Source organism: Enhydra lutris, unplaced genomic scaffold, assembly GCF_002288905.1.
Source record: "Enhydra lutris kenyoni isolate GAN:26980312 unplaced genomic scaffold, ASM228890v2 scaffoldscaffold40, whole genome shotgun sequence".
In the NCBI taxonomy this organism is placed as follows: domain Eukaryota; kingdom Metazoa; phylum Chordata; class Mammalia; order Carnivora; family Mustelidae; genus Enhydra; species Enhydra lutris.
The window spans coordinates 9,240,381-9,259,355 of record NW_019154124.1 but is presented as its reverse complement, the minus strand read 5'-3'; the positions used below and the strand labels follow the sequence as shown (position 1 = coordinate 9,259,355).

At 36.8% G+C, this 18,975-nt stretch overlaps 1 protein-coding gene across 1 annotated transcript in view; it reads right to left on the bottom strand.

Moving 5' to 3' along the window:
* LOC111155312 (G protein subunit alpha i1) overlaps positions 1–18,975 on the bottom strand; it is an 82,318-nt gene that overhangs the window by 5,158 nt on the left and 58,185 nt on the right. Inside the window, exons 4-7 of the mRNA XM_022515455.1 lie at positions 14,024–14,181; positions 10,323–10,451; positions 4,479–4,608; positions 3,234–3,387 (exon numbers count right to left, since the gene is read on the bottom strand). Of these exons, the coding sequence (XP_022371163.1) occupies positions 3,234–3,387; positions 4,479–4,608; positions 10,323–10,451; positions 14,024–14,181 (571 nt within the window). The remainder of the gene's footprint in view (positions 1–3,233; positions 3,388–4,478; positions 4,609–10,322; positions 10,452–14,023; positions 14,182–18,975) is intronic.

Genomic DNA, 18,975 nt, shown 5'->3' with positions numbered 1-18,975 from the left:
GGTTTTTCTGCATTTGAGATAAGACTTTTTAATTTTAAGGTGGTATATCATGTTGATTTGCAAATGTTAAACTACTCTTGTGTCCCTGGAATAAACCCCACTACATCATGGTGTATGATCCTTTGAACAGATTGCTGAATTCTGTTTGCTAATATTTCATTGAGGATTTCTGCATTCATGTTCATTAGGGATATTGGCCTATAATTTTCTTATGTCATCCTTGTCTGGTTTTGGTATTGGGGTTATGCTGTCCTCATAAAGTGAGTATGGAAGTGTTCCCTCCTCTTCCATTTTTTTGCAAGAGTTTTAGAAGGACTAGTATGTATTCTTCTGTAAATGGTGGTAGGATATACCAGTAAAGCCACTTGGTAATGGACTTACTTATTGGGAGGTTATGATTATGAAATAATTGGTCTGAACAGATTTTCTATTTCTTCATGACTCAGTCCTGGTAGGTTGTATGTTTCTAGGAATTTTTATACTTTTTCTAGATTGTCAAAATAAGTTTACATTTTAATGTAACTCAGGTTGCTAGGAGCCCACCATATACTTTACAAATCAAAATTTAGTTTATTAAATCACAAGAAGGTTGATATTCTGAATTCCTAAAGCAATAAACTGTGTCTTATGGATAGAAGTTAATGCAACCTGTCAATTAGAAATATGCTTTGGGAAAACAGCTTGCACTGAGTGCCTAGCTCAACTTGCTGTATATATTATGGGTAGCTAGACTGCTCCATGCCAAGAGCTACAAGATATATGAATAAACTCATGAGCACATTTCTCATCTGATTTTAATTAAGATTGGCAAGGATGTGGTGGGAGGGTGACAGAACTTTTCTCCATGTGCTAGAACCGTCATGTATAAAGGCAGGGATAGGTGATAACCTGGGTCATGAATGGAGACCTGAAGCACTGAAAGGGAGAGAGAAGAGATCTGAGAAACCAAATCCCATGAGTTCAGTTTGAGTTTCAGAGGCTAAAAAGCTTGTACATGTTCAACAAGCAGCTGGAAATGGAAGCCTGAGGCTCTAGAGAGAAATGAGAATCGACCTTGGAATTTAACATGTTGAGAATAGACAAGACTATGAAAGGAGAGTGTGCTCAAAGATCACAGGTTGCAGATGGAATGTGGTGAAATGCCAACATATGGGTATTTAAGCAGAAGAGGGGGAAAGCGGAGCAGGCAGTGGTAGAGAGAAACCGACCACGTAGTTTAGAGGCCATATAGGCTTCTTCCGTGGAAAGCCAATAGTCGTGGGAATTAAACAGTGCAGCAAGCAGCAGCGGAATCAAAACTCAGGATTATCATGTAAAGTTCTCACTGCAGGCCTTAACCCTGGGCACGTGAGGAAATTACGTGACAACATGAGAAATATTCTTGGCGGCTCTGAAATCCCTATTGGTATGTGGTATTTATGGATTCATGTGGGCACTCTGGTAGTATTAGCACAAAATGGCTACTTGATAATACAAAATGACAAAAATAAACTGGAAGATGAAAGTAGAGGCAAAACTGAGGCACCCTGGTTCTGGCTAACTTCAAATTTGGACACAGAACTATAATTTTATTCCTAAGAAGCACTACAATGTTTCTGAACAAGGTGACCACATACTACGACTTTCAAAAAGAAAAATGTTTAAAAGTAAGCAACTATGTGAAATAATTATGAAGTATAACTCTGGAGTACACATCAAAAAACCCTGTAGTAATGAATAGCGTGATTCTATTTGTCAAAGAACTTTCCCCTTTGGTTCTAGTGCAGATTTAATTGTGGGGGTCTGGGTGCAGGAGTGCCACAGACGTGGGTCTGGACGGTCACTGAGCTCCAGGGTTTTCACCTGCAGGAGAGGGATGTGAGGGCACTGCCATCGCAGAGCTGTTTTATCAGTGCCTGTGACAGGGCAGTAAATATTCATTGTACAATATACTCCCTATAAGACTGAAATTGTGTTTATAATGAAACAAGTTCTTGAGACTTTAAAAGAAAAAAAAAGGTGGCTCAGGTCAGTTTCCCTGCTCAGCAGGGAATCTGCTTCTCCCGCTGCTCCTCTCTTGGCTTGTACACATTCTCTATCTCCCCCTCTGTCTCCAGCAAAAGTAAGTAAATAAATAAATATATAAAATCTTAAAAAAAAAAAGTCTTAAAAGTAAGGATGGAGTGAGGGTGAATAACTTGTATTAATTAGCTAAATGATCCAAACCCTATAAACCAGTGGTAGTCAAACTCTTTTTATTTGAGGCACAGAGTTCTCATTAAAATAAAATCTTATTCAGAAACCCAAAATGTAAACCAGATTAACAACAAAGTCACTCGACTTTAATAAAAGAGATGCTGTCGGGCTCTCTGCTCAGCGGGGAGCCTGCTTCCCTTCCTCTCTCTCTGCCTGCCTCTCTGCCTACTTGTGATCTCTGTCTGTCAAATAAATAAAATCTTTAAAAAAAAAAATAAAAAAAAAAATAAAAGAGATGCTGTGTGCATGTCTGGGTGGCAGAGAGAAATGTCTCCATTTCTGGGACCCACTTTTCAAATGCAGCCCAAGAGGTTCCAAGAAACACAACTAAAACCAAATTTTAACTCAACTTCTGATTTCACAAATGGAGTACTGAGACCCAGGTAAATTAATGGCCTTGTTCAAGATCAAAGAGCTAATCATGGGAGGCCAGGACTGTCCCTCAGGTTTCTTTTTCGAAGTGCGAACCATTTCCTGCAGCAGGGAAGTGACAGGACCATTAACAGTCTCATTACCAGTGCTAGGATTTCTTGTGAACCTTTACCTGACTCCCCTGAAAAGTTAAGTAATTTCACGGATTCCTTCTTCAGGTATCCCCTACAATTACCGCTCGTGTTCCTTTGTAGTAACATGCTGCACTGCTTTAGGGGTCTATCCGTGTTTGAGATTAGGCTGTGTGCACAGACCTGTCTTATGGTGTGTCACACATACCTGTCAAGAGATCTGGTCACTGGATAAAAAAATCAGTATTTTAAGTTTATGAAGACTTGGAGTAATCACAGAAAATGATCTTAACAGCTTTTCCATACAACTATGCTATTTTCAATCATCTTAGCTACACCTCAAGAAACTATCTGTCCTTGAGCATAGTTTAATAATCTCCCTTAAGGGTAAGAGTTATTAAGGCAAAGACTCAAATCTATAACTGAAATTTTGCATTAGGGGGACTTTGCCTAGAGATCCATGATTTGACAAGTTATCCACAGAGAGCAGCATACCTGCGTATTCTGGATAGCAAATAGTGAGAGGGCTCTTTTTGATTTTTTCTTCGAAGAGATCCTTCTTGTTTAGAAAAAGTATAATAGATGTATCTGTAAACCATTTGTTGTTACATATGCTGTCGAACAACTTCATGCTTTCATGCATTCGATTCTGTAACAGAGAAGAATACTATCTGTCATGAGGGCAAGGATTTTGAGAAGCACTACTTTTTAAAAAGCACTAAAATAAAACAGCTTAGTCAGCTGAAACCCTGCGTACCACAAAAATACATTCCTGACATTTAGGGACAAGGACACTTGATTACAGGTGAGGTGAATGTTTTTTGCTCTCAGCCAGTGCTCATGGAGTGTCCACCATGGGTCACTGGGCCTGGGGACCCCCAGCTTCAGGACCCTGCAGTGTACAGCTGTGGAGTGCTAACATCTGAGGAGAGACCTCGGTGCTACAGGGGGAATCAAAGTTTCCATTAAAAGACAAGGAGAGGTTTTGTAAAGATTAATAAATTGAGCAAGCGGAGACACAATTAGCCCAATACTCTAAAGATAATGGTGTATTAGGGAAGGAAACCTCCAATCCTGTTTCCGACCCTTCTAGTGTCTGTGGTTTCTAAAAGGGCATGGATACATTTTATAGTACCAAACTGAGAGAAATGGATGCGTGATGGGATCATGTACCTACTGCCCTGTAATTGTATGTGCCTGATTTTAAAAACACAGAAGTGACATTGTGAGCTCTATCCCCCACCCCCCAGTATGTACTAACATTAATTTAAAATGACAGAATTTTAAATTTCTATTTAAAAATATTTCCTCTAGATTAACGGTATGTTGGAACACATCTGAAAATTACACATCAATAGCAAAGTATAACCTGGATCAAAGATAACAGAGCTGACAGAAGTTTAAGAAAAATGAACCTTGGACTATTATGGGAACTAACTTTACTTTCAGACACTATGTAGAGAACCACATACAGGAAATGCACAGTTAAGCATATAGGGTTGAAGTGAGATTAACTATCAGTCTTTTCATCTTTTTTCGGGTCTGTGCTTCTTGAGTGAGTGTACTTCCCTTTTATTACAAAAACAGAAGAGCTAGAGAGAGAAAAAAAAAAAAGCCTGAACTTTCAAATAATTCATGCACTAACAAGAATTACTCAAGAATTTTTCTCAGAAAAAATTCTTGGCAACATCTCCAGCCCTTCAGATTTCACACTTAATCTTCAACAGTAGCTCTACTTGCCATTTCTTCATCTTCAGCTAGAACCAGGTCATAGTCACTCAGTGCCACACAGAAGATGATGGCGGTCACTCCTTCAAAGCAATGGATCCATTTCTTCCGCTCAGATCTCTGTCCTCCCACATCAAACATTCTGGAAGAGAAGCAATGCATTGGACATCACATTAAATGTCCAAAAGCTCTGGGGGGTTCTATAACATCATCAAAAAGGCTCTAAATTGCAGAGAGATGTAGGATGGAAAGAAAGGAGAACATTACAGGAGGAAAATGATGTCAGAAACTGGTTTTCAAAAAGGGAAAAAAGTCTGGTTTTTAAAAACTGTTGATTGAAAACAAAGCCCAAAATACCCTCAAAAAACAACACATTCATTAACATATGAGAACACTTAGATCGGAACATTAAAGCAGAAACAGCAGAAACGAATGAGTGGACTGCACTATGAGTAAACATTGAAAAGTCACAGGAAGCAGCCGGCAATGCGGAGATAATAGGGTATATTCAATTTGACAAAGTCACAGAACATTAGAGCCAGAGGACACAGTCCCCTCTTCCCACTACAAAATGCTTCCTTTCTCTCAGAGGCAACAAGTAGGACTCTGACATGGAGAAGAAACCTTGTTCCATAAGAAAAAGCTGAGCAAGCAGGTGATATTTACAGGGGGAAAAAGATTGCCTAAATTAACAAGTAAAACCATGGTATAGAAACAAAAATAAGAGATGGAATGGATCAATGGGTTAAGACTACTGAACAGTCTTAAAATTTAGAGTTTGAAAAAAAAAAAAAGTTATACAATATACCATAGTAGACCATTGTAGCTTAGTACAGGGTAGTAACACAAACTGCATAAAGACAATGATCTTTTCATCTTTTCCTTATAAGAGTATATTAAGTTAAGCAAAAGTTGAAATTCACATATTGTTATGCAACCTAGAAATAACCACTTATATAATGGAAACACGATGCAAACTGGTACATTCTAAAAGGGTCCATTTATCTCGATGGTGCACTAATTAAAACAGTCCCTGTTTAATTCTCAGGCAAAAAGAATTTCCCTGCAGAGTAGTACTGGCCTATAAACCAAATCTGAATGCATCAACTAATATTGTCAAGTGTCCTTCATTCCACTGGGTTAGCTAGTGAATTGTTCATTAAGTATGCTCTATCACAAAATGATTCTACCACACAATGAATTAATATGGGTGGGACACAAAAAAGAGAGCTGGTAATAAAGATCAAATAAGAACAAAATAAAAGAACTTAAAATGATTACCCATTTGTTAAGCTGCCTAGAACAGAGTTGAAAAGAAGCTTACCGAAAAGACTATTTAATAACTCCTCTGATCAAATGGCACATATATCCTGATTACTCAATATAAAATAACAACCAAACCAAACCCATCCTATCCCATCCCACAATTTCCTTCTGTGGTGGTGAGTTTTATGTGTCAATTTGGCCATGAAGCTAGTCAAACACTAACATAAGTGCTGCTGTGAGGGTATTTTATTGCCATAGTTAACATCTCTAATTGGTGGTCTTTCAGTAAAGAAGACATATCCCGGCTGATGAGGGCAGACTTCATCCAAACAGCTGGAAGGCCTTAAGAACAAAAACGGGTCTCGCAGAAGGAAAAGAGATTCCACCTCAAGACTGCAGCGTCAGTTCCTGTCCAAGCCTGCACCTGCCAGCCCCCATGGTCCTAGAAGTCAATTCCTTGGAAGGGACAAGCCTGATGGATACAAATTTTAGCATCCACCGTGGGGTGCTGCTGTCACAAATACCTAAAAAGGTGAAGTGACTGTAGAATTGAGTAAGTAAGAGGTAGAGGCTAGAAGAATCTTGACTTACTCAACAGAAAAAGCCCAGATTGCTCTGAAAAGATGGTCGGTTAGAAACACAGACATAGAAGGTAATAATTTTGGAGATATTCCTATCTTAGGGGATATATTTATCATCATGAACATGATGTTGGGAGATATTTGAATATTAAAGATGTTTCTGATGAGCTCTCAAAAGGAACTCAAAAGGAGAAAAGGTAATCACTTGCAAAGTCACAAAATCTTCGCTAGACTGTGCTTTAGTGCTGGGTGTTAGGGGATGAACTAGAATATTAGTTGAGGAAATTTCCAAGCAAAGTGTGCAGGGTATGGTTTTGCTTCTCTCCTTGTTGCTATAGTAAAATGTAAGAGGAATGAGAGAGAAACTGAGGAAGGAGCCATTAAGCCAAGAGGAACCAGAGAAGGCCATGTGACACAAGAACACCAAGGATTTCTGACCACAACCAGAAGCAGGAAAAAGCAAGAGAGGATTCTTCCCTAGAGCCTTCAGAGGAGGACAGTCCTGCTGACATGTTGTTTTCAAAGTTCTAGGCTCCAGAACTATGAAAAAATAAATTTGTTGTTTTATGCCATCTACCTTGTAGACATTTGTTAAAGCAAGGTGGAGGGGGACATACTCATTTCCTAGGGCTGCTGTATTTTTCACTATAGCAATTACCTCCTGATAATTATATTTATTTCATCTCCCCCCGCCCCCTGCTTCCCAACAATGTAGAGACAAAGACTTTGTCGTACTTCATCAATATTTGTTGAATGAATGAATGAACTCTATCTACAGAATATTTTAAAATACCTTCAAGCAATAACAGATGAGCTTTACAAAATTCAATATCTAGGTCTTCCAGCTATGCTGTGGAAATGTTACAGGTAAGAGAGCTTTAACTTGATGAAATCAAGTAATTTACACACAAAAAAATCTCTAATTTAGAAACAAAGAACCTTTCATCTAAACCAGTACTTCTCAAATGCTAGTATAAAACAGAATCACCTGAGGGGTAAAGCTGATGCTGCTGATCTGGGAACCATACTTTTGAATCACTGGTCTAATTCCTTAGCCAAGGAGCAAAAATGACTAAAATCTGATGTTACAAATGATTGTGCCTAAGGCATTATCTCTTTTTCACACATACATTAGAATTATCTTTAAATTATGAACTATTTTTTAATTAACCAAAAATAGAAGAAAATTATAATACATTCTGCTTCACATGAAGAGATCAGACTTTTTTCTAGCATCAAATAGCGGAATGAATTTGAGTTTTCTTAGGTTTTTTTTTTTTTTTTTTTTTAGGGGGAGAGGGAAAAGGTGCAGGGGGATACTGAAGATTCTGAAATGTTCTGACTTTCTTCAGACTGTGACCTAACAATTCTGGGACCCAGACCGACTGGTACAAAGCTAGCTGACCATACAGGCCCATCAGCCTTATAACATACTCCAAAACCCATTTCACCTTTATAGTACTGTAAAAAAGGAAGACACATTTGTCTTACAATTTTATAATAGAAGGGATACTCCAATTTTGTATTTGGCAAAATTATTAGAGTAAAACTGTTGATTTCTTAAAGCAAAATAATCCATGTAGACACTTTCTACAAATGCCTAGTCACAAAAGTGATAATACAGATTCTTAAATTATAATGCTTGATTGCCTCATTTTGAATTTAATTCCAATCATACCAAAACTAAGTGAAACTGAAATTTTACATCAGCTGTTAAAATAAAACAATGAATTACAATATTAAGACACACTCAAGAGTTCCCAGTAGACTTATTCTAAGTATATTTCTGCCCTCATTCTTCTGAGGCTCATTTAACGTACAAAAAGCAAAGTTAGAACCATATGTTAGCAATGATAGTAATTTAACAGAATTCAAATCCAAAATAAGATAAAGTTTATCTCAAATTCCTGACAAACCTATGTTCAAGGCAGCAAGTGAAAACAGTACCTCAACACGTCCTATGAAATTCTACCTCACCCAAGGAGACTAGAGATGAATGGACTTCCGGGGAGCGGCATGCTGAGAGCCGGCTTTACTGAATCCCAGCCCTTCTGTAGTGACGAAATGACAACTCTGAGAAACCGAGGCTGGAAGTGAAGAGTATGGTCTGGCAGGTGAATGTTTAAGGTGAATCGAACCAAGACTGAAAGTGAATCTTGTACAGACTGCCTGAAGTGCTGAATGACTGATTACACATTTCCCCACCGACAGAGCTCTTCATTTCCCACTGAGGCAATAACCTCATTTGTGTTTACACCTCTGACAACGGGCAAGATGGCAATGCTCTGTGCCAAGAACCTTAACCAAATGGCCACTTTACCTACGAGGGTAACCTGACTCAAGAATTTGCACTTGTTAACCCCTAACTCCATGCATTTTCTCCTCAGACTACATTTGTTAGAGCGCAGTCATTACTTGAACATAACAGTCAACATTTGCTTTTTTAAAATAAGGCATTTAAAATAAAGCAAAAAGGAAAAATATATGTACATATCAATCAAAGTAAAAAAAAAAACCAAGAAAACTCTGAAGCCTCATTTTGACAGTGAGTTTCCTTAAAATTATTTTGTAACTTTAAGATTAATATGACAATAGTTCCCAGATCTATGCCATCTAAATACCAGACTATTTAAATATTAATGTTTTACTATTCCCAGCTTTGGTCATTTAATATCCTAGAAACAGTAAACAGATTAAAAGACAGTAAATGATTTTGGTAAGAGCTATTGCTAGCAGCCAAAAAATGTCCACTGACAGCTTAAAAACTGGTGAAAACAGGTAAGAATTTAAAGCAGATGAAAAACTTGACCATGTATTAAGTACAAAATTACATGGTCAGATAAAGTAGTTATAATCTATAATTCTGTTTTTTAAAAAGTAGTGCAATGTTTAGGGTTTTTTTGGAGGGAAGCTGCCATGGAAAATTAAAATTCAATTTCAGTTTTCTGGAAAATTCAATTACATGAACCACTGAATGTGGGATAAATTAGTAACAAATGAAAGTAACAAATGTACCTGAGATACTTATGGAAGGGGGGTGCCTGGGTGGCTCAGTCTTGATTTCAGATCAGGTTATTATTTCAGGGTTGTGAGATCAAGCCCTACTAATAATATTTTCTCTCTCCCTCTCCCACCCCGTCATTCGCACCCATGCTCATGTGCGTGTGCTTGCTCTCTCTAAAGAAGTAAATACTCACGGAAGGAATTTTAAGTACAGTTGCATATATATAATTTTACTTCCATATCTTAATGAGCTTCTTTATGAATATTTTTAATCTTCGACTAGAAATCTTTTAATGCTTTCAGAAGTTCTGCTTTATTATAACTGTTTCAAATCATTAAACTGAAGCAAATTCCAAGAGATTTTTTTCATACTTTAAAAAAAGAGGAACATAGGTCTGTAAATTAGTGTTTCACTGAAATTCCCTGAGTCTAGTTCATTATGAAATGAGTGTATTGGACAAAACGAGCTCCAAGATCCCTTGCATTTCAAAAAGTTACAATTTAGTGCTTCTCTGCTCAAACCTCAGTAATTTAATATTTGGTACACACTCCAAATTAAATGACATTTTTCATCATGAAAAAGCGCAAACATGTTTGCAAAATTTTCATGAAAAATTTTAAGGTACCCTTGATTTTTAGTATTTCCATAAATAAGCAGATAATCAATAAAATTCTTTTTTTAACCTAAGAATATATAGCAATACTTTCTCCAAATATACAATATCAGAACAATTATTTTGCATTTAGAAATAAAAGCCCAAAACTATTTTTATTTAAATCACTCTGAAAAATATAGACAAGAGATCTGCATGGCCATTTTTTTCTTACATATATAAATATTCCTCCTAAGAATGTTTCTTGTCCCCTTTCACTCAAAATATTTTGTCCAATCACCTAAGAAGAGTGTTTTGTAATTTCTAGCTCCGTTTTTTTCTACCACATTTCTTTACTAAACAAAGTGTTTGATATCTACATTTGTTAAATGATATGCTTTGAAGCTACTCACTTAAAATGAAGATCTTTGAAAGTAAAATGGGTTTCAACAATTCCTGTCGTTTTCACTCTGGTTCTGAGAACATCCTGCTGAGTTGGGATATAATTTGGTTGTGCTATTCTGTCCAAGTCATTCAAATAGCTGAGGAAATAAACAAAACAATATGCTAATAGTTAATACAGCCATTAAAGATCATCTACACCAAGGAGTAAAACATTTTGATTCATGTAGGATTCTAAATTATTGGACATTTTTACGTTTCTGTGTAATGATATAATACAACCAATTTAAGTTTATATGTTATGCAATTCCCATTGAAATGAAAATTTTTATACTTCTCCAGCCATAAAGCTCTTTTAACATTTTCTAGGTATTGTGTACTTTGCTTTCCCAGGACATGAATTAGTAATTGCCCTTGTTGGAAACAGAATAATAACTTCTTAAAAACCAGATACAACCAACTGCACACTAGGAGTTTGTTTCTCTTTATCACACTTTAAGGTAGCACTGTGTTTATTTTCCAGACATCTGTCTTGCTGAGGATTTAGAAAATTTTAAGTTTTTGAGAAAGTAATGAGTAAACCTCTAGCCAAAGGCTACATTCAAAACTGTTCCTTTTTAACCAGCTTTAAGTAACACACAGGAAAACACTGCACATGCTCTTTTACTCTGCATCTTCCTGGCTCCCTGAATCAATATTCACATTTTACTTCCCACTGATCTTAGTTACCCACCCATTCAATACTCTCTGCCAACTGTGCCAAATATGTTGGGCTACTAAAATGTCATGGTGTCATTTTATATGGTAAACAATGTTATTAACAAAGTCCAGGTATGGAGAGATTAATATGAACCTGAGTGGTTAAAGAAGCACTCATAGACGGTGAGGGTTGTAAAAAGAAATCTGAATGATGGGATGGGAAAAACAATGCCATCCCACATCAGGGGAAGTAGTCAAATAGTATGGAGGCAGGAATAGTCACCTTGTTTTGCAGAAAGTAAGGCCCCTTGGAGGCTGTGGATAAACTCAAAGGAGAAGTCTGGAATTGATCCTAAGGTCAGCTGAGTGTGGGGGGCATCCCTACAGGGTTTTTTGATACCAGAGTGGAGTGGTCAAAGACAAGTTAGAAATATATCCATGTCTATTACAGTGAGGCACCAACGACTACAACTTTAATTACTATTATCCTCTGAAACTCGTCTTTAGCCATTTAGAACAGGTCTTGCAAACAAAAGGAGCTTAATAAATATTTCATTCATAGAGATGGAGCTGAAAAGCTATCCAAACACTGAATTAGGAATCAAAAGTGTTTTAGAAAGTTAAGTCTAAGTATGTGATACTGATACTAGGAATACGTAGGAGATAGCTTGAGTTATACGTATTGTATTTATTGAACTGAGAAATAATACTATCTTATTGTTGCACTGGTGATAAGCCCCCAGTACTTTAGTGGGTGTTTTTAATTACACATATATAATGTTATACATTACCGTAAGAAAATCTAATTTAATAAACAACTAAATAGGTCATGGCAAGATTTTACTAATTGTCCCTCTGAAGCAGTGTGTTACTCTTCTTTAAAATGTGCTTTGATTACTCAGATGCATTTCTTTGCTTAAAATTGCTACAGTTCTAATAGTCTCTTAAAACAATGCACGTTATATTTCAACAAGATAAATAAGAAAGACAGTCATCGTGAAAAACTCCCAATTGTTTTAAATGATCATAAATTTAAAGCAAACAGGCGGCGAGAGAGTCCTAAATTGCAACTTGGCAGCATCCCCCCATCTCTAGTCAAAAAACTCAGAAATCAAAATGCACTGTGACCACTATGGAAAAAAATATTTCCATGACTTCCTTCATTCTTGAAAAATGGCTCCATTATTGCTGTCTTAAGGTCAGAACTACTACTGATGAAATATTGGGGAGCCCAAATGGCTTATTTATCTCAGTGCACACCCACACATGTGAGCACAGGAAACAAGTCTTGGTCATTAGCCTGCAGTGGTCCAGGAGTCCCACCACATGGGGAAACTGACATCAGTCGATTACTCCTGAGAAGCACCCCTTATTTACTGAAAAAGCTCCCCTTGCTGGGCTCAGCTCGAGCAATCTTCTCAACTAACAGTGATTCCCATTTAGATCTTTCTGCAGGTGCTGGTGGTGCCAAAGCAAATAATGTGGTCTAAGAGTTGTGTTCTTGCTGTAAATAATTTTCTTCTAATTTCTCTTCTAGCCTCTGTTTAGTGTATTCATTCATTCATCATTAAACAAGGGCACAGCGAATGACAACTATGTGCCAGGCAAAAGAGAAAGAACAGAGGGTGAGAAGAGACCTGACTGAATTTACAGTGTCATGTCAGAGAAAGAAAACAATCCTTTTAATACAAATACAAATCACGTTACCTCAAAATGTACAAATGTGAGTGCTCTAAAAGAAATATTTTGTATTATTAGTATATAAAACAGGAAGACAAAGACATAGTCTGTGAGTCATGGGATATACAGCCTAAGAAACGATGATACCAGTTGGAGAGGGGAGCTACGTGCTGGGTAACACGTTACATCCACATGTATAAAATACCTACGAAATAATGTATGTGGTTTACACGTTGCAAAGCACTACATACAGATTGGGAAACAGCAAAATAAACATACAGATTGGGAAACAGCAAAATAAAAATTGGTATGGGTTACACACTAAGGCGTATTACTTACTCCTTCGCACGGAATCACTCACGGAACACGTACCGAGCACTCTGCTGTGTACCCAGTGACCTGCAGCCACGTGATCACCAGTGAGAACCACCCCCATCTGTCTGTCGTTCACTGTGCTCAAGAGCGTGCATTTACCAGACCGCATTACTAACCACCATCTTCTATCTCACCCTCGACGTTCCTGAACGCCAATGGCTCGGTCAAGGAAAGGAGTAACATGCAAAGTAAAATGAGTGCACAGCACACATTTTAAAACTAATTAATGCTACTCCTACCCGACATTTTTGAGTATATATGCCACATTATGGGAACAAATACGTGATTTTTTTTTTTTAACTGTAGCTAGATCACCAAGCAGAAAGCTCCCTGACCAGGTTTTATCACAACTTGATTTATGAGCTTTCTGTAGCCACCACCTAGAAAATCAGGGCAGATTTTTCTTACAAAATACTATACTTAGCTATCTGTAAACAAGGTCTGATACAACAGGGCACATACAACTGACAACTTTCAAGCACAGAGTACTTTACTCCGTGAGAAACCATCTTGGGGTCACCACACACGTCTTCAAAAGGGGTACATCTCATGCAAGGTGCCTGTCACCGGACAAACAACTCTTCTCAGGCACTATTAGCATAATGAAAAGACTAGCCCTCCCCTTGGGCTAGTCCCAGGCAAACTAGAGATACACCCAAATTCACAGTGAACTTTGCGAAGTTCCAATTTCTTGGAAACACTCCGCAAATAGTCCATTCTGCATGTTTCAATGAGAGTTACATAAGCATGAGTCTCTTGAGACACTTCTGGACACGAAGTAGCAGCAATGCTATCTACAAACACAAAAAACATGAAAGTCTTCAAATACCATCATCCTGAATATCCTGAGTTTTACAAGAACGTGTCAGCCAGTTCTGCAGTAACACTGACTGGGAGGTATATTTGACTTGCAAGTAATTACTCGTGATAGTTCAGTTCTGAAGTTATGATTACTTACTATGCTGCAGAATCATTAAGCTGGTACTCTCGGGATCTGTTGAAACAGGCTTGTACACCACTATCTTTCCACAATCTCTTTATGACTCCAGCAAGTTCCGCAGTCATGAAACCTTCTTCGGCAGCTCCAGCAAGCACAAAGAGTTGGCGGGCATCATCCTGAACATTCAAAGACCATTTTTTTTTTTTTTAAAGTAGAAAGGGCAGACGTTATAGATGAAAAGTACAAAGGAAGGCATTACAGATTTACAAAAAAGACACAATGCTGAAATTTCCTTCGTTTCTCATTGGGGTCATGACTTTTGTTTCTCTGAAGCACCGCTTAAAAAACATTGGCTTAACTAAAAGTGCATAATCTTAAATCATGTGTCTATGTTTTGTAATATTAGTAATAGCTGTCAAGGCACTAGGAAACTGGAAGAGTGACCTACACCTACAGTTCATGAGGGGACACGTTAGCCAACTATCCACTGTCACGCAGTTTATTGTGCACCGACAGTGATCAGTTTTGGACACAGAAGAATAGTGTATGCCTTACCCCTCCCACCCAAAATGTTTCTAAGAGGCACACTAATACCATTAGAGATTATTTTAAAATAGAATCTCATTAAATGTTGGCTTTCCAATAGTTTCTATAGAAGCAAAAGAAACTCAGAGGGGAAAAACCAACATGGAGTAAGAAAAAGTTTCACAGAATGATCTGAAATTTTCTGAAGTGTGTGTACACTAAAATCAGTGGGCCAGGAGGTGGGGACAGGTGTTTGTTAATGCAGGCACAGGAAACAAAATAAACACAGCTATGAAGCAGAAATGCTCACGATGCATGTTGAAGACAGCATGCAAAATATTTTAAATGAAGGACTGCTGCATATCAAGTTAATTAAATTTTCCTTAGGTTTTGAGACTACAAATACTTAAATCATTCTGATCCATAAGTAATCAAGCACATTAGGTTAGGGCTGTCCAAAGGAAATATAACATGAGACACTGGTGCAATTCTAAATTTTCTACTAACCATTTTTTTAAGAAGGTAAAATGTAACAAGATACTTCAACCTATACATAAATGTTTCAAAATGTAATCAAGATAAAATTATTGAGATAATTCATATTTTTATTCCTATTTCATCTTCAAAATCTGGCATTTCTTTTATACAGATAGCACATCCCAATTCTGCTTAGATACATTTTCTAGTTATTTATTTATTTAGAGATACATTTTCAATACTCTATAAAACTATGGATCACACAACTCCAGTTTTCAGGTAAAAACACAGTTAATCCAAAAATAGGGGAGATGTGAAGCTGCTAACTTCACAGAGGTTCCCTGTACCCTAAGACTTAGAGCTTTATGTTAATTGGGTGGACAATCCCTAATTTTTCTCAAGGGGTGTTTTCCCAAAGTACTATGGTAAATGTTTATAAAGTGATGACACACATAATGACAAAGTACACAGTAGAGAAATTTTTGGTGACACAGGAGAGCAAAGAGTACTAGCTGATAGTATGAATTCATTCTGCTGCCAATTTGTGAAACTTTTTTTTTCCAGATAGAACCCATAGTGAAAAATAATTAAGTAACTCAGCATGGGAACATATTATTCAAGCATATGTTTCCCTTTTTAGTAAAGCACAAGAGAAATGCATGCAAGCAACACATGTACAACAGCCTTAATAAAAAAAAACCAACATAATATAGTTTCAAGTCACTTTTAGCACCACTTACCTAACCACAGTAAACAATTATTCACTTTTTCAAATAACTACCTTATATGAAAAATTTCTAAATTTGGTTATTAACTAAATAACATCAAACATAATTTTCTCTATCCATTTCAGAAAAGTACTTTTCACTTAGTAATTTTAATCAGCTTGCCTTATGATATAATTATTCAATTTCAATACAATTCCTCGATAGAAAACACTAATGCCCTCTAGTATGGACCATAAGATCACATTCTCTTCAATCCTTCTAGGAAGAAGCCTGAAGAAAAGACCTGAGAAACGTTGGAAGTATATTTATATACTATCTCTGTTGCATTCAAAAATTTATCTTCTTCACAAAATGTAAAATAGTCTCTCTTCCTTGAAAAACTACTTAGAATATTCACTTCCATGTCATTAGGAGGACATTATCAGATGTCTGTGGATGAGCTTTACGGTAATAAATTTAAGCAGCAAGTTACCCTAGTAATTATTCTACCTAAATTTGTGTTTGGTATAAAAAGACCCCGGGGCACAGAGAAGTTGGGCAACTTCTTTAAAAAGTGTCATAGGTGGGGCGCCTGGGTGGCTCAGTGGGTTAAAGCCTGTCTTCTGCTCAGGTCATGATCGCAGGGTCCTGGGATCAAGCCCCACATGGGGCTCTCTGCTCAGCGGGGAGCCTGCTCCCTCCTCTCTCTCTGCCTGCCTCTTTGCCTACTTGTGATCTCTATCTGTCAAATAAATAAATAAATAAAATCTTAAAAAAAAAAAAAAAAAGATTTAAGTTTCACAGGTAATTGGTCACCCAATCACACCTACCAGCAAGCAACTAGTAAGCAGCCATAGCCCAAGGCAAGATAACTGTTAACATTGTACAATGTAGCAATGATCCCACCTGACCATGGAATTAGGTCTTTTCAAAATTTATGTAAAATAGTGTTATTTAAGAACATTTAGAAAGCAAAAGATGAGGGTACCAAAACAGCCTGATAGAGGATAGAAAAAAGATTCTGATTACTAAAGAAAAGACTGAAGCTTAATCAGAAGGGATACAGGTTAGTAAAGCAATATAGGTAGATGGGTAGTCTTTTGTGTTGTTGAAAGAAATGTTGTTTGCCAGGCAATTTCTGAGTAGTAAGGAAAAATCCCTGGGTGTGCCACGTTAATATGTTTTCAAGCTACTAAGAATGAAAAGAAAATCAGATGGTGGAGAGAATGTACGCTCCAGGTCACATAACTGTGTGCTCTGGGAACTCAGAAAGGAGTTATGAAATGCTTGTGTGTCAGGAGACACGTCATAGGGCCTCTTTTCCCACTGATGGTCAGGGAACACTTGGCATGCTGTATTTAGTGATAGCACATTTTATTCGAAGCTGACACCCACTTTATGAGAATTAGGAAGAGTCCTTCTGGGCTGGAGAAGGGAAGATGGAGGGACTGTGACAGCTGCCTTCTGACGTATTAAGTAAGGATCATTAAAGATAAGAGACTTCATTAGTAGGCATAAAGCTTCTATGAATTCTTAAGGCATCAAAGGATATCAGATTTCAATTTTTTAAGAGCACTTTTTAACAAAGCCATCCAAAGAAAACGGGGGATGGGGTGAGGGGGAGTGAGAGACTGAAATTTTTAAGCAAAGACTAGATAATTATTTATGGTAATACAGCAGAGAGAATTCATGAATGAGATTAGGGGTTTAAACAGAAGACATCAGAAAGTCCTCTTATAATACAGACTAAATAATACGATAAAGGAGTCTTAAAAATAGTGACAATTCTAAATTTCTGGCCACAAGGATGATATATTGATGTCCTGATTAATACATGTATAGGAATCGTTTGTTCCAGTGACTTAGCTCTATTTTTTAATTAATAACATTAGTTAACAATACTGAATACCATATATGAGAACTACTCATATATTTAATCTACCACATGTCTATAGGATATAATCACCCCCAAAATTTAACACAACTATACCACTTTTATCTAAGTTAGTATACCTTTAAGGAAAATCTGAGAATAGTGGAGTCCCCATAACACCCCCATGGCTCATGGTGCCAATCCCAGACATTTCAAGAACTGTACTGGGGCCACCTGGGTGGCTCAATCAGTTAAGTGGCCAAAGCTTGGTTTCAGCTTAGGTCATGATCTCAGGGTGGTAAGATCAAGACCCCTATGGGTCTCCACACTCAGCAGGGAGTCTACTTGAGATTCTCTCTCTCCCTCTCCTTCTGCCCCTCCCCTGACTCTCAATGGCACACACTCTCGCTCTCTCTCTCAAATAAAGATCTTAAAAAAAAAAAAAAGAACTGCTTTAAGAAATACACAAATGTAAAACATTTCCCCCCCTAGAAACACAAATGTAATCAAAGTTAAAATGACTGAAGCAAGGAAATAGGAAGTCATTTTTCTTTTTTCCCATAGCACTACTTAACAGGGTGGGGGGAGCCTAAAAATAAAATAATCTCAGTTAATTTTAACTAAATTGCAGAGAGCAAAATTTTACTAAATTGTAGTGAGCATGAGCTTCTTTATATCAAGAAAGGAGATTACAATAAATGTTAGACAAATATAACTTTTATACATATATTTATGAATCCTGTAAATATGTCTACTTTTTATTTTCAAGTTAATAAAATAAAAAATGTTTTAGTGTTTCTTGGATGGACAATAGAACCTGCTGTCAAAGAGATATAAAAACATGTGCTACCTAATGTATGAATTGAGGGAAACAGAAAAAATACAGTGCTGGAGAGGCACATATTGTATTTCAAATAAAGGTTAATTCTACTTTGCCCCATACATAAATCAATATTCCTTAGAATGAAAAATACTATAATCCTGTAACAACCTCTTAGTTCTCAAACATAAGCCAGAATAAAAAACCAACTCAAAAATTTATCTGGAAAAATAACAAGTAGAAATAAACTAGGGTAAGTATATAGAACACTCTGGTATTAAAGCAGATCAATAGGGAGGAAAAAAAAACCCCAAATCTGAACTTATTATATGATATAGGTGGCAAGGTAAATTAGTAGGAAAGGATATGATTATAAAAAAACAAAACAAAAACAAACAAAAAAACTCTACTAATTAAATAGCCATCTGAAGACAAAAAAAGAAATAATGTAGCTCTCAACCCTATTCATAAAACAACGTTTTGGAGTGATTAAAAGATAAATACAAGAATAATGTTAAAACTGACTCCCTAAAAACATTTAAAATGACTATTTAGTAAATCTTTGAGA